This window comes from Diadema antillarum, unplaced genomic scaffold (assembly GCF_040938485.1).
Source record: "Diadema antillarum isolate AM-2024a unplaced genomic scaffold, OU_Dant_1.0 seq00000015_RagTag, whole genome shotgun sequence".
Classification (NCBI taxonomy): Eukaryota; Metazoa; Echinodermata; class Echinoidea; order Diadematoida; family Diadematidae; genus Diadema; species Diadema antillarum.
The window spans coordinates 1,217,158-1,239,456 of NW_027271135.1; the positions used below are offsets into that span (position 1 = coordinate 1,217,158).

At 39.8% G+C, this 22,299-nt stretch overlaps 1 protein-coding gene across 1 annotated transcript in view; it reads left to right on the top strand.

Annotated features, from left to right (window-relative positions):
* The window catches only part of LOC139725116 (uncharacterized), a 194,898-nt gene that overhangs the window by 164,834 nt on the left and 7,765 nt on the right, over positions 1-22,299 (top strand). Inside the window, exons 10-18 of the mRNA XM_071636202.1 lie at positions 10,047-10,223; positions 12,056-12,208; positions 13,796-14,818; positions 15,095-15,466; positions 16,457-16,627; positions 17,472-17,723; positions 18,411-18,590; positions 19,096-19,188; positions 21,029-21,241. Of these exons, the coding sequence (XP_071492303.1) occupies positions 10,047-10,223; positions 12,056-12,208; positions 13,796-14,818; positions 15,095-15,466; positions 16,457-16,627; positions 17,472-17,723; positions 18,411-18,590; positions 19,096-19,188; positions 21,029-21,241 (2,634 nt within the window). The remainder of the gene's footprint in view (positions 1-10,046; positions 10,224-12,055; positions 12,209-13,795; positions 14,819-15,094; positions 15,467-16,456; positions 16,628-17,471; positions 17,724-18,410; positions 18,591-19,095; positions 19,189-21,028; positions 21,242-22,299) is intronic.

Genomic DNA, 22,299 nt, shown 5'->3' on the forward strand with positions numbered 1-22,299 from the left:
AATGTACTGCGATCCGATACGAACTAAAAAAGAAAGTGTCTGAATTTGTCTCGTAGAATACCAGGAGGATGTACGGCATTCGTCCCGTCTCAGATTTTGATCACCAATTGGCTTGGGAGAAACATTACAAGTTGGAAGCAATAGCAGATTGGGATCATAGGAGAAGCATGAACATTTGACCATCCGAAGGAGTTTTGGATTAATAAGTTATCTTTACACTGCCTCAAGAGTAATGAAAGCGCTCTCGCACTATGTTCGTTAATAGGCATAAAACCTGTAGAGTGTAATCTGCTATTTATATTTTTGGTCGTCGATTGATACATGTATTTCTGTGTGTAACTTACAACGATCGTATCTACAAATTGCTGGATGATTTACACAAAGACAGATTTGCAAGATTTGACGATGTTGGTTATAACTGTCGTACGTCGCAATACTTATTGTAATGGAATCAGTGAGCTACCCATTTGCATGGGAATTTACTTGCTCTAAAAACAGTCTCTCGTCATCCGACGAGAGACTGTTCTGAAACCAGTTCGTTACCAGGTGAATTCCTATGACTCGTAAAGATGACTGTGCCGTGGAATTCTCCAGGAACTTCCTTGAGGTTGTAGATAAATGCTAATCTTATGAGAGAGCAATAAAAGAAATAGGGCAGGCATGTGGACGCTGGATAACCGCATGACAGTCATGGTTCAAAATGAGGAGAAAACCGCGCCATGTCGCATTGATCGGCTGTGCGACGTTGAAAGCCAAACTGTCTCCCTCGTATTCCACAAGATCCTGTACCTAAAGTGTTCCATGTGAGGGGAAGAAAGGGGAACACGTTAATCGCCGCTAAAAAAAAAACCAAAAAAACAAAAAACAAACCTGACTACTTACGCCCTCCTTCCCACGACATCTGAAACCGGTATCGTGTGTCCGGAGTAAAGTGGATCAATAATTTGCGACTAATACTATCATTTTTTTAAGATTTCATCATGACTGAATTTTGGGGTTGCTTTAGAACAGAAAAAAAGTGCAATCATACTGCTGGTATTCCATAGTTTAACTTGTTTTCGAGTGGTAGACTGGTGCAGTTATGAAGAACAAAAATGTAGGTCTAAGCCTGCTGGCAATGTTGTGTACGTTGACTTACACCACGCCAGGAAAGCGCTTTCGAAGTCTATTCATTTTGGTTGATTTTCGCTTGAGAAGGAAGATAGAAAAGAAATAAATTGATCTGTTTTGTTTTCTTCTTCTTCGGCGTTTTCCATGTTTAGATCGTCGTAGCACTCCATGTCTCCGGCTGATAAATATTGAGACATGAGGAGACTTTCAAACGATCATCTGGTAATATGTCCTTCATCCAAAGTAATGTCGCAACAATGAGTTTGTCACTGGAGCTTAAACATGCGTCCTCCCAGTGAATCTTTGGAGGGAAATGATATTCGTTTTACGACGGTTTTCTTCTTCTTCTTCTTCATCTTCTTCTCTTTCTTCTTCTTCTTCTTCTTCTTTTTGAAGAAACGAAACTCATGTCTCAATTAGTTTTTTTTCTTTTTACGTTTTACCGACTGTTTTATGACGAAATGTACTGAAATAAATGTACAAAGTATACACCAATAAGTAATGCAATATTAGTACGTACAACCAAATCCTTGGAGATAAAACATGTATGCAGTAATATTTCAACAACAAACCGCTCGAGAGAGCACGTCAACACTTGACCTTTTTTTTGGGGGGGGGGGGGCTGCGAAGAGCAGTTAGAATTGTCCTTCTCAAGATTTTCAGACATTGAAAGAATAGGGAGGAGGACATTATTGTCGCCAACATCAGAATTCAAATTGACAAAGCATCAAGACTGGTTGATTCACCATAGGCGTGGTGAAGTTACAGTGCGATACGGTGCCACTATGTAACGTTTCATTTCGTTGCACAACATTTGGCAGTGATGCGGGCGTTGTCCCTGAGCAGTAGGTGAAAACGAAACTTCGCATCCCCGCAGCTGCATGCAAAAAGGATCGCGATAACATTCTAAAATGTTCGGCGGAAGATTGAAGAAATCTTAAGACAAAACCCTCGGAGGACAGTCCAGGAAGTCGGGTGAGAAGCGAGTCCGCTCGTGGATATCCAGGGTAGCAATTTTCTGAGAGAGGGGAAAGGAAAATGAGGGGGAGAGATAGGTAGGTAGATAAAAAAAGAGAGAGATAATAGGAAAGGAAGTGAGATAGAAAGATTATTTAGGATGGGGAGATTGAAGGGTTTTTCTTCACATTCTAGTTTTTAGATGATTTTCTTCTACCTCTTATTCTTCCTGTTATTATTATTATTATTATTATTATTATTATTATTATTATTATTATTATCATTATTATTATTATTATTATTATTATCATTATAACTCTATAATAATATTCATTCATTCATTCATTTATTTTTCATTTCCAACAAAAACATATAAATATATTACAAAAATTGAATACAGTGCATAAATTTCATCATGCAAAGTAAAGGATAAATTTACAGAAAACTTGTAGGTATAGGAAAATGTTGGAAATGGGGAGGAATGCTAAAAAGCTGAGCTTGTAGGCTGCATTCCCCCCCCCCCCACACGTAATACAAGAAATTATATGATATTACACGTAATACAAGAAATTATATATTATATAAATTATATAATTATAATAGTTATAGTAATGATTATAATAATGATAATAATAAACAATATTTTGATTGTTGTTATCATTATTATTAGAGTTAGTAGTATTAGTATTATTATTAGTATTAGTATTAGTATTAAAAGCAGCAGTAAATAGAGTTTCCTATCATTTTTATTATTGTTAATATCATTATAGAAAAAGTAGTATTTTCGACGAAGAATTATACCTGTTGTCGTAGCATAACTTTTGGAATTTCCCCTCATCTATTGGCGCGCTTTGGTAAAGTATTGACGACTCTGCAGATATTCTCAGACATGAGACTCTAGGTTTAAGTTCTACTCGGTGCTTTCATCCTTGCAAAAGGTGTTTATTAAAACTTGTATCTCTTTATCCAGGTTTGAGAAATGGGTACCTGGGAATGTCGGAGTGCAAACAATGGCAAGTCCCTAGGAAAATATTTACAAACACTGACGAAGCTACCCTGGATAAATTAGTAACCATGATGTTATGTTAGATCAATTGGCCCAATGGGTGAATCTTTCTAAACTGCTATGCCCTCTAAAGCGGAGAGACAATTTGCCCAAACATGGTCGTTCGGGGTCTTCGTAGATCCTGCCTATAAAGTGCTCAAACAACATTCAACATTCGACCTATTCTTAATTCAGAAACATGTTTCTAATTCTTGTCTTGTCTTTTTCAATAAGATGTCGTGATTGTCTGTCATCTTACCTTCTTTTAGAAACATTCTTTTTCAAAAATATCAAACTGTGCTATGGAGGTATCCTTGAAAGATATATGGAGGGGAAATTGAGGGATATTTCTGGAAACAGTTTCCCTCTGTCACGAGCTAACCCCCGTCTTTCTTTTCCCTTCTTCTTTTACTTTGAGAGGAACCTTCAATCCCCCCCCCCTTTTCCTCCTCTTTCCTCTTAGTCACCTAAAGCGTCCGATTTGAAATGCCCAAGTCTTCGCTTCGAGCTTTTTGGAGATGAGATGAGCAGGGAACATACGAACAGGGATGAAGTTTCAGAAAGTAGTCGCCATTTATCGTATTATTATATGATATGATATGATATAATATGATATAATCTAATATACATATTATGCACTTCTTATCACGTATCTTCATTTCTTCCGGGGACTAAAGTGCGAAACCTTCTTCAGCTACATAAATCGAAATTAAATCTTCTGTTTGAAGACTGTCTTTTGTCATTGTATCTGTCCAGATGTTACAGATGTGTAAAACCTTAAGCACATTTCTGAAATAGACTTCTGTTGAAATTAATACATTTTCAAAGGTTCCCAATTTTAACAAAGTATAAACTATGCGACCGTCAGTTATAAAGCATTAACTGCCCTCTTGTTGTCCAATATAAAACCATTCAGAGGCCCATATGACTCGCGTATTGGCTTGTCCTGTTGAACAGGTGTTTTCCACGTGTGACCACAGCACACTTTGTATATATCCTGCAAGGAACCGATGCCAGATTAGGTCACTCCGTAGTATTTGAAGCAAGCAATAGCTGAAGCTCTCTTCCACTGCTGCCAACCTCCAAAAACAATAACAAATGAAACCAAAAAGAATTGAACTGCGGCTGAACACCGGAAGACGTTATGAAGAATATTTTAAAATTAATAGAAGAAAGAGTCGTTCTTTATTCATGTGATGAATACAGTTGAGTTATACCTATATTTTTGTCGCTGTAGATTGTTAAAGATGAAATACAATTTGGAGCGTTGGTAATGTAGCGATGTTCGCTCTTCTCTGTTAACCTCATCCCAAAGTGTCGGGGAAAAATGAATTTGGAAAAAGCAAATACATCTCGCATGTTATCATTCGGGAATACCCATTTGAACGAATCAAGAAGTTGACTTTTTTTGCTTCCCAAATGTAATTACAAGCAGTTTGCACTAACAGGCGAAAATATAACCGAATCATTTAAAATGAAAGTTTTTTTTTTTTTTCCACGAAAGATGAGTAAGAGGATGCTGCTTGTTCGCTCCCACCGATCGTTCGAAGTGCGTAAGGCGAGGTTCCGCGGGATTTCAATTTTCCATCTAGGGCTACTAGTTGTCAATCAGAGCATTTCCGAAGTGCATTACAGTCCGATCTTTGTACCATGCGAACGGTGATGATAAAATTGTCTGTATTTCTCCCCCTCTCCTCTCTCCCCCTCTCTCTCTCTCCCTCCCTCTCTCTCTCTCTCTCTCTCTTTCTTGCTTTCAAGTGGGAATGTATACAGACATGTATTGCCTGCTTTGTTCTCACTACATTTCACATGAGATCTCCTTTTTTCCCGTTTTCTGCTTATGTTAGATTATAATCTGGCAATTACCGTATCACTGACTTCAGTTTATAGTCAAGAGATTGGTTACATTTATTCGTCGATTATGATCGTGTTGTTATATCGATGCTAGGAAAACCATTTCCTATGTAATTTGTAGAAAAGGGAAATTGATAAAGGACGATATTCGAAAGGACTTGAATGGAATCTAATTGAACTGAATTGAATTGGTAAAATATGCACACAAAACATCTGGCTAAAGAGGGGAATATTACTGAAACTCAACGATACCAAACTTTTATGTCAGTTCATGTCTTTCTCGGCATGATTATGATTGAAGGTATTTTCAAGCAGAGAGCAGATCATATTTGTTTATTCTTTCCTTTATAGCTCACAGCTTTTAGAAAGAAATGAAATGTTTGCAAATTACAATACAAAACATACGAAAAGAACGATGGGGTTGATTCAAAGGGAAAGGAAACGATCTGTGTAATATTGTAGAAGCGATATAATGTATTTTCCTTAAGTTTACCCATGCCTGGGGAAGAAAACAAATATTGAAACAGTAATGAAATGAAAAAGCGTTACTAAAATTTGTACACCGACAGTAGAGTGATGCATGTCCCAGAGAGTAGAGCTATATTGAGAGTAAAAAGTAGTTAATGTGTGTTAATGTGTTCTTTTCCTTCACCATAATTATTTATAACTACAGTTCATTTACGGCGATGTCCAGAGACCCACGTACCCCACTCACAGTTATCCTAAAGTCCAGTCATAGTAAATTTAGAGTCGAGCCAACGGATTTGTTTTGGGACGATCTTTTAAGACGAACCATAAATCTCAGTTTACTGGAATTGATACGTCTCAGGGTAAATAAATATAGCAGTAAGGTCTGGATTAATCCCATGATCCCGTGAAGGTCAAAAAAGCGCCTGAAAATACACCAGCACTGTCAATGAAAGGCCCAATGAGGGCCGATCGAACTATCCCGTCAGATCCAATCCCTCCTTTACTTACCCCTCCTCAGTTTGTATGATATCTTTGTTATTACCCTTGATACATGTGTCTTTGGCTTTGATAGGCTTAAGCTGTGTGAACACTATGTTTGGTTTTACTCTAGACCGCAAGGTACACAAGGCTAAATTCACTTGTTAAGGCCCATTGTACCCGTGGTTTGGAACAAGTGTTCCTTCACTTCATTCGGAGAAAGATTTGGCATGGGTACATAAATAGACATTCTTATTTTTACAACCTGTGTTCCAAAAATTAGTTCCGAGATCTGGAGACAGTTGTCCCCAAAATAGGAAATCCTCGTTATGTCATCACAGCATTTGACATCATATTTTTCTTTCCCCTCAACACGTGCCCCAAGCTCCCTTGCCTGTTTGCTGTATTGAAAACAGCTGATATTGACTAGAAAACGGTAGCTCCTTTCCGGTAGGCCTATATTCCTTTGGAAATGTTGTCTGTATTGCCCCTTGTGCGTAAGACAAGGTAATGTAGTTGGAGCCAGCGTGGGTGTTCCACTTCACAGAAAAAACACAGTAGGCAGTTTTATTTGACGCATGTGAACGCTTATGAAATAATACCTCCCTAATCACCCCCTTCCTTTTCCAAAGCTCTTAGCATGAGTGACAGACATGGAGTAACATACGCAGAGCATAAAAGTAGTTTGCAACAACAAAGTAATATTTACTAATTTTGTTGGCCGAACTTCAGCTCCCATTGGAGAGCGTGTGGACACATCTTCGTTTTCTTGGCACAGAAACAATGAATTGCTCTCTTCAGTAGATGAGGAAATGTTTCATCATTTAAAGAGGAATTTATCCACAAACAGCTGTGAATTATGTGAAAGCGTGGATATTTGGTTTTTAGTAGAACATAGTTATAAGTGAGTTTTAGAGGAAAATTCGATAATTCGTGCAATAGTTACGAATATTTCGATTTTTGTTAAAATCTATCATGCCAATTATTGTTAGATAAGAGGGCTACGACACTTCGTCATTACAGAGCAGTTAAATGAGAAAATGTGTGCATTCGCTGAATTCACGTGTATTGAGGGTTAACTACCTTTCAGGTGGAATCATTCGTAGATGCCTTCATGTCAAAAGACACCTCCAGGTCATCCTGTGCCTCGTTAAAGAAGAACAAACAAACAAACAAACAAACAAACAAACAGACAAACAAAAACAAAAAACAAATACCCAAGAGAATGGAAATAAACTAAAGTGTTGGAATGATGGAATGAGAAGAGAACGAGATACAGGTTGGAGGGGAGATAGAGTGCGAGTATCGTTTCCAAGTATCATGGCTACAAATTTAAGAAAAGGTAAAACGGAAAAAGATGCATGTATAGGTCCTACTGAGCACCAGCAGAAATTAGAGAGAATTAACTGGATAAAGAATAATGCGTTTAATAAGTAAAATCCAAATATGTAAGTGTAACGTCTGTTGAATAATGTGGTGTTCAAACGCCTTTTTTTACTTCCGGGAAGCTTTACTGATTTTCCGGGTGTATACTGCCCCTGGGGTTTTCCCCTTCAACTACACCCAAATGTAGGTTAAGCCATCGGAAGCCACGATTTGACGCTCGCCGCAGGGATCTTATCCGATGACAGGAACGAGAATCAGAATATAGGGGGACGGGGTTAAACATAGACACTATACTTTAGGGAGTTTTGTACTTACACCCCAGAATGTGTTTCTAGGTGATTGGCTAGACCCTTCCTGTCTCAGAAGTACAGAGTCTCCCCGTCCACCCCCCCCCCCCCCCGCACTTTTTCAAGCATTATAATGGACTTAAAGTCTCCAGCAATTACTACTACTATTTCGTCCTCACAACAGGTTGTCCACATGAAGAGTTTGTTCGCAAAAACCGATAAGTCCATTTTTGAAGATTTTGAAGTACGATCTCTGTCATAAAGTACAAAATAATACCTTTGAAATGATATATTGGTCACTACATATAAAGGTACATTTTTGAAGTTATGGACAAAAGGAGCAAAAATTTTCTTATTATTCTCTTTATTTTTCTTGACCTTTAATCGCAAATATCTCCATTTGGCAAATATGGACTTATCGGTTTTTGCAAACAAACTCTTCACATGTCACTAACATTTTCAGCACTGATGTGAAGGAGCCAATATTATGTTTTTACTGTGCACCCACTTTTACAGTCTTTGCGATAACCATAAAATCCGTCAATTTTTGGTTTGTGGTTTGTTTGTTTGTTTGTTTGTTGTTAGATTGCAAGTCTATTCAAATACTAAACAGCAAATAAAACCTCAACACCTTGTTGATGCAGTACACTAACCTCGATAAGGAGCGGACATGCGCATATTCATTGAAATTGTACTCTTCCACAAAGTGGGACAATGAAGGCCCTACTGCATGATTAGCATTGCTTTCCAGCCATTTTCTGCGTCAAGAATTACGCTTGAACTTGTACATGTAAAGCAAAAGATCAATCAGACGAGCTTGAAATTTGGGATCCTAACTTTTTGAAAAACAAGTCGCTATTGTTTTCATAATACATGTAGTTTTGTTGTAAACGTATAAAGGGCGTATTATACCAGGATGATACAGCTTACACACTGCTATGATAGAGGGTATATGGCACTAATTACTTCTCTGTCGTGTATTGGTACAAGACATTTTCTCTCGCAATATTCAACCAGCGTCCGATCGAGGAATCTTCGCTTTTACCATGCATGGGCTCCTGACCAGGGTGTCACAAATTTGATTTTGGGGTGACTTCGGGAAGTCCCTCGTCTCATGACTCAGCGGAGGGCAGGATGCGTCAATTTTTTTCTTCCATATCGCGATGAAAATAAACGACCTTTACAATCTGTCCTTACGGGAAGGCCCCTCTGTCTTTCTGTGAGAATATCTTGATGCAAAATTTTCCTATTACCAGCTGAGTTGTCGAAGAGGTCGTTTTATTTGAAGAGAGTAAAGAGAGATCGCCAAAATCTCAAGAAGAGAATGGTTATAAGCTTGTCCTCTTTGAGAGCCCGACCCTCCTTTTCCTTAAAGTTTCAGCTAAAATTTCGTAAGCATGAACAACAAAAGCATTTTCAAACTTAGAACTAAGTTGCTGCCCCCTTTCTAATAAGGGGAAAATATTCCTTGATTTTCATTGCTTAGTTCTTGTTTTTTTTAATTTGTTAGCTGTTTGATCTTTTTTTTTTCTTATGCAGATGAAGATAAACTTACTTCATAAATGTTGTTAAGGATAAAATAATCTCGTGACCTTTAACAATTGACTCATCTTTGTTGAAGTTGGTGTCTCCATCTTTGAGAGATGATCCAGCTGCGTTCATGAAGTGAAAACTTCGGCATTTAAACACATACCACATGGAACTCTTATTCAGCCGTCGTGCTGGCCTTCCGTTCTTTCGACATCTATATACTGCCATCTGCCTAAGAATAGCAATGAGCATAGCTGCAAAGTGTGGCTTGGCTACGCTTTGTCGACAAAGATGTTGCACAATATATGTGTATACTCTAAGTAATAAGACCCACAAAGTAGTCGTGCTGATTTAACGATGACTGATATTGGTGTGTTGGTTTGATTTGTCGTAGCATTACCCGAAATTCGATAATGAGGTCACTCTGCGTGTTCACCGTAAGAGCTTGAAAGCAATAAGCTCTCATACTGTCGCAGCGTCCAACACAAACCATTAGGCAATAAATTATGAACTTTTACCCACTCATTTATTTTACTTGTAATAGCGAAAATGTTTGTTCAAGCTGATATTTTGTATTCATCCAACTGCCTTATTGCTACCATTTTTTATGCTATCACATTCATGAAGTATCGTTTGCAATTATTTTTTTCCCCACAGAGAATGGAGCAGCGAACAAGAGCGTTTTAATCTCCTTTGCAGCTATTTGCCTCTCAAGTTCTTGCTGTAATGTTACATTTTTTGCGTGTAATACCCGTATTATTGTTACCATTGTTAACCCTTCCTGTGCCAATGAGTAAAATTTGCACATATTTCGCGTACAAACCTATGGGCAGGGAATTTCTGTGGCAAGCAGAGAGTTAATTCGATACTGTCATGAATATATTGGCATTATGATAATTATTTCTCTTTTTACTGATTGTCTTCTATAGATAATGGAAGAGCGAGAAAGGTCGGACACGCTCCACGAACTGGAGAAAGAGAGTTCCATGATTCAACTGAAAATGGAAGGAATGAAGTGGCGACGAGAGAGGGCGCAGTTGTTCAACCGCATCGATGACGTCAAACTCAAGATGGCTGACCTTGAGAAGCAGGCTGGTGGAGACGCGGTAAGTCAATAGGATAGAGAGATAGAAATTACAAGTAGAACCCAGCCTCCCTGTGTGAAGCCCATGGCGCCATGCGCAGAAAAAACAAAATCTTATGGAGGGTTTGATCGCAAAAACGGTTTAAGCGCCATTTTGAAACATCTTAAAAGTCCACCATCAGATACAGCAAAATAAAACCTTTTTAATGATAACGTCACTTGTTTCATAACAAGGAGTATTCTTGAAGATGTGATTAGAAATATTCATTATTTTCGTAGCATTTTATTTGGTGGGTTTTTTTTTTTGTCTTTAAAGCAGCTTTAATTGCAAATATCTGAAATAAACAAGACTGGAGCTAATTCGTTTCCGAACAAACACGTATGGTTACGTGTTCTTAATGTTATGTTATCGGACAATCACCAGACAATCTGGGCAATGAGATATCCATGTGAATGTAAAAGGTTCTCTTTGAGTCATGTAAAAATATCTTCGACTACTGATGATAACACCATGTCCAAAACTTCAAATGTCTGACGACCTTTACTTACCCGATATATATATTATGCTGTGTAAAATCAACGAGTAGATATACATTATTACATACTGCTCATGATAGATAAGTGTATCTATTTCTAATTACGCTGTCACATATCCGTTTAGAGAGCAAGCAATCTTTTAACCCAATAAAGTATTATTAATAAACAAGAATGGATAGAAATAAGAAAATGTGTCTCTCGTGAAATGGTTTACACATCTCTAGAAGGGCGTTCACGTTTAGGAGGCGGGATCGTCTTCCTATTTTTCCCCGGTACCCACCTTAAAGACTGTTTACAGGGCCGGGCTTCCCCGCAGTGAATCTGTTAGAATCCGTAAGAATCTGATTTCCCTCCCAAATTAGCGCCTCGGCAACAAGACTTTCCTCCTAGCGTTCTCGTATAGTATGCATTGCGACTTACCGCGAAGGTCCCTTAATCTAACCACTTAAGATCCTCGGTCTTAACTCCCATAGCATTCTTAAGAGAAAGCAAAGAGAAGGGGAAGGGTGTGGAACTTGTTTAAAGCAAGCTCGACTTGAACCATGATATAAGATGACACGCTTTTGGTGAATTATGTCAGTATGGCATCAGGAAAGATAAAGATACGATGATGTACCGATGGGTATGATGTTCATTGCGACACGAGGCATTTCAAGTTATCCTCCTGCGTGCGTATCTTCAAATTCAGTCTGTGTCAACAAGTCGATTATGTATCGCAGCTATCACATAGAATCAGCGTGATCTTGCATGCCTTACACCTGGTTCGCCTGAATGTTTTGTTGTGTACTCATTTAGAGATTCTCGTATATGGTTAGTTTGTGTTGTCACGTATCTTCCTCACATCACCTGGGCAAACGACATAATATTCATTGAAGACTTTATCAAATTTGTTTCTGATTTATTGTCAACCATCTTGAAAACTGGCATCACCTCTAATTTCGTGCTTTGAGTCTGTACTTCACACACGTTTGATATCTATGAGGAGACCGTAAAATTTGTGCAGGCGAGTGGCATTGGAATGTGTCTATTGAACTTTTCAGATCCCCGATGTTTCTTCTTACAAGGGATATGTTACCTGTGAATTGTAATGCATATGTCGATTTGATTGTCACTTGCCAAATCATGTAAATGAATGCCAGATATAGGCGAATCAACAGGACCTCGGAATAGGAAAATCAGCGGTATTTGTCCAAGACTTCGCCCAGCGCACGGCAGCCTACGGATCAAAGTTGTACCGTCCACCGATATTCGGTGGTTCTTGTTCTGGATAGATTAATCATTAAATGACGGTGTTGTTCCTACCCTTTCCCCTCTCAGAAACTATCTACACCCGGGTCCAGCCCAGTGCACGCTCAGCGTGAAGAATCCCTGAAGCTCCTCCAGCGACTGGAGGCGGAGGTCGAAGGACTCGACGGGGAGTGCTGGAAGTACCGACAGCTAGCCGAGGGACTCAAGACTAAGATGGAACGGGTAGGTGATTTTTTTCGGTTTCAGCTTCGAAAGTAGCTTCTCGGGTGGTGATCTAAGGAACTTGGAAGAAACGTGCCTAGCACAATAAGATAATAACAACCTAACGTGTCTGTATACCCCAAGTGGTGTCACTTGAAGTTGAAAACGTTGGTTCAGGTATAGATAGAGCAGAATGTTACTGTGTCATGTTCACAGTGCCTCTTTTTTCCAGAAACTATCCGTTCAGAACTGTAGGAAAAACACGAATGGAATATCAAAAGAAATATTAGGTTTTACTCCAGATTTCATATCAAAAAGGCAGATTTTATGAGGAAGATATTGTGAACTACCTTTTGTTAATGTTTCTTACGACTTACATTTATGCAAGTCGTAACAAACACCAAATTTACCGTCAATGGACAATTGTGTCGTAGGTTGTTCTTGTTCCTTTGTACGTTATCAGTTGAATATATAGTGCACTACTAGAGGAAATTTCACCCCAAAGAGTAAATAAATCGATTCACGCTGTCGTAGAAGCATCATAGAGAAGACGTCTTTTCCTTCATTTTGAATAGACTTGCGTATAATTATATTCTCCTTAGGCGGTGTTGAGCTCCAAGAAGCGGTATCGAATAACGCAGTGATACAGCGTGAAGAGGGGTTACAACCTGACTCCTAAGAAGGGGATATACCAGACTTAATCAACATTTCCTCGAGTCCTCCGACTATAATTGCGGCGAGCTTGCCCATAAGTGTTTCAATAACATTAAGGTCAATTATATGCCAACGCGTAGGAAGGTGCAATGCGAGAATTAATTGATGTCTTCCTGTATTCTGCAGCGACAGTGCTCTGTGTATTATTTATGGCGTAAAAAGGTTTGTGGTCGACAACCGACTGCAAGGAAATGGGTAGTCTGAGTTAGACACCTATCAACAAGCATCGTTCAAATGTCCTTTGATGATATTTGAGTGAAAGTGTTTCAAAGAGGAATAGAATAATACCAATGTGGATGGGAAGGTCTTTTCTTTTCTCGCAAAAATCAGTGTGTAAAAATCACAAACAATCGCAGTGAGGTACCTTACAACCAGCTAAATAGGAAAGGGTTTCTGTTCAAACTTCCGAAACTCTGCAGAATAATCACTTAATTCTGTACTAAACATTTCGCTCTTTTCTAAAGGTGTACATGACCTATGGGTCTTTGTCATGTTGGAAACAAAAGCGGCTCATATCATGCTATAATCTATTGATTGCGCTGATTTTCTGTGATTTCAATAGTAATGATTTGACTGCATATTTCTTTAGTTTTAGTGATCGGAACGATAGTTCGAACAGTGTGAGCAGGTGAACATCAAATTAGAATGAAGAAGACGAATTATGCCTGTATCAAATTAAGTTAGTGAATGCTTTATACGGTTTGTTTGTTTTTTACAACTGAATTTTATTCACTTTCATGGACATTCAGGTTCAAATAAATGTCTCATTATATGGTACATACATAAAAAAATACAACTTGACGGACAGCTACAAACAGTCTAAATAATAAGAATTCGCTTTCACCTAATATTGGATACAGAACCTTTAGTTTGCTTTCCATGCTTGTCCCGCAGATGACCGCTCAAAACGAGGAGCTCCAAGCGTCAAACGACATTCTCACACAAGAAAGAACTTTGTTACACACCAAGCTCACTACCACCGAGCAGGAGAAAACGGAAATAGACGTGCGCGCAAAGCGAGAACGCGAAGTGTACGAGGCGGAAATGGAAAAACTACGCGCACTGCAGATGGAGCGAGACGAACTTGAGAGGATTCTACAGCCGCTGCAAACCCGTATCGACCACCTGGTGGCTGACAGTGAAGCGGTCGTCAGCAAGAAGGAGCAGCTGGAGAACAGCGTGAGGACGTTGAGTGTGATGCTGGACGAGGCCGAGGAGGCTAGGCAGCGGGCAGAGAACGCCCTCAAGGAAAGCGAACTCAATCTCCAGAACGACTCGAGTAGGTTGCGAGAGGAGATGGAGGTGGAGTTGAACTCCAAACTCCAATCGAAAAACCAAAAAATCGAGGAGTTAGAAAAGGATGTAAGGACTAAAGCCAAAGAAATTGCCAATTTGAACGAGCGGTTAAAATCTCTTGAGCGAGACCTCGAGGAAAGCAAAAAGGCGTTGGAAGAATATCAGCAGAAGGTGAGTGAAGGAAAGCAACAAAGGGGAAGTCCAGGAGGCAGCCCCAAGGGTAGTCCTACCCGTGACCCGGAAGTACTTCGGGCCAAGCTCGCAGCCAAGGAGCGAGAATGGTCGCAGCAGAGGAAAAGCCTCGACGACGCGGTAGACAGGTTGAACAGCACCTTGAAAGCCAGGGAAACGGCTTGGGAGAACGAGCGCGACGGCCTCAACAAAGATATGCAGAATGTGGTGAAGGAGCACAGGGGCAAACAGAACGCCTGGCTGGAGGAGCGAAGCAGACTGACCAAGGAGATCGGAGAGCTGAAAGATTCCTTGAATCAAAGCGAATCGGAAAGCAAGCGGCAGGTCAACGAACTAAGACAACGGTTGGAAGCAGCCACAGAGTTGGTGGAGACGTACCGAGTTGGGGAGACGAAATTTAAAGAGGAGAGACGGAGACTTCTTCAGCAGGTCAGTGTTTTCTAGGTGTCCTCAGGAAACGATTTCATGTGTTTTTTAGGGAAAATCGTGGTCATTCTTTAACATTGCGAGTACCAAATGTAAAACGTCATGGTCCATGAAAGACAAGGCTGAGATCTTGATACAGTTATGTTGTGGGCAGTATTCTTCTCGTCCATAAAGGACTAGGCTTGTGTGTGTAGGATCGGCTGTAATTGTAAAGAATGCGTAAGGCCACAACATGAAATTTATTGTCTCTAACACATTACATATCTTTCATGCCCCTAGATCGAAGACAAGGAGACGTCCTTGCAAGCCAAGCAGAAGGAATGTGAACGCGCCCAGACGCAGTTGAGCAATCAACAGAAGCGCCTAGAGCGAGTTCGAGTTGAAATCCTTGACAGGTTCCAACGGGAGGAGAAGGTTTGGAAAGCCGAGATCACCGCCTTCAAATTCAAGCTGGAGGCGGAGACTAAGTACTTTAACGACGAGGTGGGGAGTCTGCAAAAACGACTGCAGAACGAGTCTAGCGATTACGAGTCGCAGAAGGAGCAGCTGAACGAGTCGAAGAAGGAGCTGGATCGGTTGAGGGCACTGTACGACGAGGCGGAGAAAGAGAGGGAGGTGCTGCGGAGCGAGAGGGAACGAGAGAATCTCGCGGTGAGTGTTGTATGCATCAAGTCACGTGCTAAAACCAGCTTCCCCTTTAATACCTTGACCTCTGACGTCATGAGGTCATGGTTTGCTGTTAAGTGGAGCGAATACATAGAATATGCATGAGCTGTGAAACACATGAGTAAGACAAAGCAGGTAGAAAGGGAAATGAATACAGTGATCACCATGTGATCTATAATACAGGCAATCAGAAACAGTTGTCGCATGCGAATGGCATTTCGTTTGAGATATTAATACATTCTAATTGTGGGTTGGCAATTCCGTTTCTATGTTTAGTAGTCTGAAGTTTCTATCATGATTGATTTAAAGAACGCATCACGCAATTTCTGGAGCTGCAACAACTGTGCAACAAGATTGCTCGAAGAAATGAATTGTCCCTAAAATAGGCTACACACGCCTATAAATATTAGTTTGTGCTTGTTGAAAGCAAGAGAACCTAAAGGAGGCTTGCCTTGTTACTGTCTCCCACTCTAAGAATAACTTATTCTCTGAGTAATGTCAGTACAGCTGGAGCTTGTAAGGAATCCCCGGCCTATGTATCATCACAATCCCTGTGATGACACGGGTAAACATTGGATCGAAGACGTGATATTGCTATCAAACGAGAGATTCTCCGAGATAGAGACCCTGGGAGTGCAGCTCCAATTTTGTCTTAAATGTTGTAACTTTACAGGAATGCCCTTTTAATTTTTTTCCAGGAGATGTTGGCGTAAACCTGCAAATACATGTTGCAAAGAAGTTTACACCTGCACCGTTCTTTTTATATCCGAATGCCAAAGATATGAGGATGTGTTCCTAACAGACTTCTTTCATGCTATGTAGATGAGTTTTGTGATTTCATTGCTCAAATCAAAGTCGACATTGTTCCTATTTTGACATCAGTCTGATTTCCTGTTTCCTCAATTTTATTGCATGTTGTTACTGTCTGACCTATCCTGTCTATTCCTTACCCTCCCCCATCCCTCCCCCTACAAGCAGGCCAAGCGAGCTCGCCAGGTGATGGAGAACTCGCAGCTCGAAAAGGAGAAACTCTCCTCGAATCTGAGCGCAGAGAAGCAGCGGCGAGAAACGCTGCAGAAGAACTACGCCAGCGAAAAGGCCGCCTGGGACGCCTCGCGCAACGAGATGTTCTGCAAGATAGCTCGGGTAAGCCATCCGTGAGACTAACTCGTTTGCACCCATCACCGAGTATCTAACTGGTACCTGTGTCATTGTATGAACTTGTAGATACAAGACCAGGCGTCAATGATTGTAAATCCATGTGCTCTTAGAATAGAGTCCGCCCTATCGTGTATGGTTAACAGTTGGCCATCTTTAAGAAAATACCCTGAATTGTCAAAATCTTGAGTCAATGTCAATGTTTCATGGCTCAGAATAGAAATTTGGTAGTGTGCCAATGCCGCTTTGAATTTGAAGACACCATTGATGCCATCTACCACCTGTTCGCATGGTGCTTCCTTTAAGTCATCAGATAATGACGACATACTGGGGTCCGCCAAGGGATTGTCGAATGTTGTCATAGTGTTCCTCCCAAAGTCAACATTCAATGTGTTCTAGATCGTTCGATGCAATTTGTTCAGCCTTTCAACGAAGAGAGAATGTTTTCGGCCACTAAAAGAGCGGAGTAACGAGAATTATGTGTTTGCTTGGGGTTTTTTTTTCTGTAGCCATGGTTATTGATGACTGAACATTAAAGCTCACTTGAAAGTGTTAGTCTTGAAAATGAATGCGTTAATATTCAACAGGCTGACCAAGCAGATTTTGGTGATTTAAAGTGCGGAAAATCTAGAAGGTTAAAGGTACACTGACCCGGGATTCGAGAGGATACTGTTGGAAGGCATAATGATCGCCAACATTTTCATTACAAAGTGAAGAATGCAAATTTTAAGCTAGTTATTTGTCAGTCAATGTCAATCAGTGTGCCATATCTCCCAATAACGAGTCTTGTCATCATTTCTTCCTTTAATACTCCTTTTGATTTGTGCTCAAGTTGGAGCAGATGACGAAGCTCAAAAAGGTCAAGCTTGAAGATTTGCAGACTCGGCTTCAGGCGTCGTGGGACCAGGAGCGCACCGAGTACAAGCGGCAGATGACGGAGGCAAACTACAGGATCATGGAGCTACAGAAGGAGTTAGAACAGCGGGACAGCCAGCGGAGCAGAGAGGGATCGTCTGCTCAGGAGATCATGCAGAAAAAGCTGCTGGATGACGAGAGACGCAAGTCCACGGACAGGATACACGAGGTAGCCAAGTGTAAAAGACCTAAACCCGGTGTATCACCCACCGGTGCAGGAAGGGAATGGAATGCAATCACTATCAGTAGATCGTACATCGGCTAAAACTGTCCTATTTCTTATACTTCACTGAATTGAATATGATGCATTTGGGTGCAAAGGATTTCTTATATTTGGGCATCGTATTGTAATAACGTACATATCATGTCTCGTTTTCGCTTGCCCGTTCCTCTGCTAGTTTCATTCCTGGGCCATCATTGACCGTACCTTTTAAAACTTGACCGAGGTATTAGAACTCATGCCGAAAGGAATACAAAATTAATGAAAAAAAAAACACTCTGATTGGCTTACTAAATTTTTGCTTAGATCCTCAATGGAAATTGTGTCAGGATGCGACAGTATACTAATGGAAGGATAGAAGACTAGTGATTGCAAATACTTTACACTTGCATGACTATATCCAGATCTGTGCCAAATATTTCTTCAGAAAAAGACTGATCATCGAAGAGTACGATCTGATAAAGTGAAGAGTCATTTTTTGGTCCAAGTAGAATCGACTGGAGAAAAATAAATTAACAAAGAAAAAGAAGTCGGTTTGTGTAACGTAAAGTTCTTTCACAATTATTGGTTACGTCATAACTGATTCATCCTTGAACTCGTCTGAGTATCATCATTTTTTTTTCTTTCCCACCATAGCTGGGCGTTGAGTTACAAAAGTCTAAAGACGGGCAGAAGCGGATTGGTCAGTTAGAGGCCAGATATCAGCGAGACCGTGAGCTGTGGAGGAAAGAACGCAGCGATTTACAGAAACGACTGCAAGATAGCCTAGCGTCCCGCCGCCTGGAGCATAACAAGATCGATAGCCTTATTCAAGAGGTAAAACAGTTTAAATGATATGTCATATTAAACACCTTCAATATAAACACCTTCAATTTCCTCAAGTTTAGTAAGAGATAGAAAGACTCCCCCCCCCCCCCCCGAGAGCAAATAAGGCATTGCTCAGCCTATAAAAACCATCTCCTAAAATATCTATTTATTGTGGATTGTAATCAATAGAGTAGGAATCACATAAATGTATAATATTCATCACGACTTTGAAAATGAATGTTTTTCCGTCTTTTATGATTATTCATAACTAGAACAACTGACATTTCATGTTGATTAAACCCACCTTCCCCTTCATTCAGAGATGATCGTGATAGTAGTCTGTTTAATGAGGACAAAACCAAAATTAAGCCTTTTCCGTCTTTTATGGAATATCATCTCTAATGAATTGCTTTGGCCATGAGGTCTACCACACATTAGTTGTCGGATTGTAATTGCAATGAAATCCAGCTACTGTCGTTACTAACACAGCATTTGTGTGTCTTGTCTGTCCTAGCTCCAACATCTGAAGGGAGCTGTGGAGGCCACAGATCGGCTGACGAGGGGCGAAACACGTGACCTGAATGGTGCGCGCCACGAGCAAATCATCGTAAGTGTGCAGACAGTACGTATTCATCGCTCCCTTACTAACATTCTACTACCGTGTGGCCGCGCTCCCCACGCGCACCCTGCCGCGCACTCTGCGACTCTCCCGCTCGTTAAACGGGGGCGGTGTTCAGCCAAGCTGTGAACTTTAGAGTTGCACAGTGCTGGGTGGTCGTGTTCATATTCCTGCTGTAGTCGTCTTAATGTTGTAATATAACCTCGTCTGTTTCGCACGTATATTTGCTTATTTTGTCTTATCACAGCCTCTCTCGCCTCAGTGTCCAAACTTGGCTTTCGTTCTTAAAAAAGAAATAATGCGCAAAATACCCTTTTTGATAAGGAGCTATTTATTCGTAGCCAGGAAGACACTTTTGCCATTTCAATAATGATTATTTAGCAAACCTTTCTATCAATACAAGCCATTTCTTTATCACAAATCGATAAAATTGAAGTGTATATATATATATATATATATATTTATCTATTCATTTATTTTTTTTTTTTACTGCTATGAATATGCAAAACATTCTATGGGAATATAATCATTCACACTCTATTTCATTTGGTGCCATGGTCTTTTGAACTTGCGTCGTTTATAGTGCAAGTTGGAAAAATGAAAACAAAAGCTATGTGTAATCAAATTATAATCATTTCAGTGAAAGTCATATCAGAGCAAATCATGAAATCACATATGAACCTGTGTTGATCACAAGTTTCAAATCGGTAACATTCTGTATCTTTCTCTAGTCTTCTGTTACATTTTGTAGTCTTCCATAGCCTTTCTGGAGCCTTCAGTAATCTTCTGTAACCTTCTATAGGCTTCACTAGCCTTCTCTGGCCTTCTACAATCTTCTGCAACCTATGTAGTCTTCTGTAACCTCCTGTAGCCTTCTATGCATTTTAGTTAATTTCTGGAACCTTCTACCGCCTTCTAGAGCTTTTTGTAAGCTTCTGTATCTTTCCGTAGTCTTCTGTATAGTCTCTTGTAACCTTCCATAGTCTTCCTTTATGGTCTTTTGTGTAATCTTCTGTAGTAGTGCCATAATGTGTGTCACCATGTCTACCAACCAGAAGTCCATTTGCCTGCTTGCTTGTAATTGTTTAGTATTACTCTTAGTTTACTCCCCAAATCCTTGGTTTGATGACACCTTATTTGGTCAAAATGGAATAGACTTATAGAAACACTTAGGAGTAAAAGAAAATTGCTACAATTGTTTTCTATTAATATTAGTCTCACAAAAGAGATACAATATGGTATCTCATGAATCAGATTTGATAAGGAAAAAGCGGGGAAATGGTTCAATTATAATAATCAAATCAAGACAATCAAATGGTAGTTGCTGTGTTCTTTGCAGTAAAAAAAAAATAACGATAATAATGTCATAACCCTTTCCCATGGAATGTAATTATGATCTCTGATTTTAAGGCAAAATCATCTTACTGAATTTGATTTCGTTGTGATACCTTCATTGGATGTGATAGAGAATCCCTTATTGTGTGTAGGCCTACTTTTCCATCTAAAGCACTTCGCCAATATTTTCCGAACTCATGCATTTCAAATTAGAAAAGAATTTATCGGATCCATGAACCTGTAGACATATCTATATTAACACTTTGGTGAACCTAATAAGAAATTGACCATCCTATTTTGTCATACCTTACTTTTTCATTGTACATTTCCACTATAACTTGGCTTTGTCTTTTTTCATTATTTAAAAAAAACAAAAAAAAACATTGGTTTGTCATTTTGCTCTGCAGCTATCATAATGATTGCTTCATTGGTGGAAAGAAAAATCTTTTCATTGCGTCATTCCATTCATAACGCTTTCATCAAAACAATACAGCAAAAGACAATCACAACAACAACGGAGACCAAGCCCGTGAAGCCTGGACCCGATGAGTCTAGTAGCGCCGCCTACCGGCAGCTCCGAAAACAGGTTTCGGAACCGGCAAACGTGTGCTCCACAGCTGACAAGTCGACGGCCAATGTGAACGCACAGCCGACGATACACAGACACTCCACGACGGACCAACCCGCTGTGTTCACACTGGACGAGGTTGCTAAAGCGTTTCACATCTCTCTTTATCTATCTCTCTTCTACCCTATCCTCTTGCTGCTCTGAAGCCGTCTACTTGACTCTAGATATCCACCATACATCAAATTTGTATTATTCTTATCTACTACCTCAGAAAACAAAGCAATTAAATCATTCCACTTCAAATATTGGCTCAGTCCATACCGTGTGCGTTTCATAAACTGATATCTGCATGCTATGTTGCAGTAAAATTGAAGCATCATTCTTGCCGAGATTCTTCTGTAAATACTCAGTCACAAGACTCCATGCTTTGGTGAAAAACGGCCAATGTGCTCAATACATTGACCACGCAATATTATATGTATCAAGTATCCGCCTTTTATTCAGATGCTTTTATCTTTTCTTCAAGCTAAAATACGGCATTCTCACAGTTTTTAATCAAATTTACTAGCTTTGAATTTGATGTATGATGCGCACCCTTCAGCTTCATGACAACTCCCGTGTATTGAACTTTTGCACTATGCTTATTGTGTGATTTTCCCAGGCATTTTCTGCTAAAAGGAAGTGCTGATTGTTTTCTGCGCACAGTCACACACTTTAATACTTTGCACATCTGTGTGAAAAAAATAAACAATACAGTTTTCCCCTTCACCTTTGACGTTGTTTCAAGCACCCATACTCTCCTTGTCTAAAATCTCTCTGTGCGTGGTATTTTAACATTGTGAAACTGTCTTGAAATAAAAAAAACAAATACTGAAAGTTGTTGACAAAAAGGATTGACACATTTCGTCCTAGCAACGGTCAAAATTTAGGATTGAATACAATTAACCTAACAACCAGAGGGAATGTGTTGAAAATATGTTAAACTGTCATGTAACATTAATGTAATTTTTTGGATGGACACCCACATTTCTCCCTTTCAGGGAATATGTTTTTCCATTTGTTTTCAACTTGAATTCGTCGTTATAAAATGTTTTTACACTCACTGTATCCTGTTTGCATTATTCAGTAACCTTTGTGATAATTAGTGGTTCCCCACCAATTGAGGAATGCATACCCACAAGGTCTAAATCTAACCA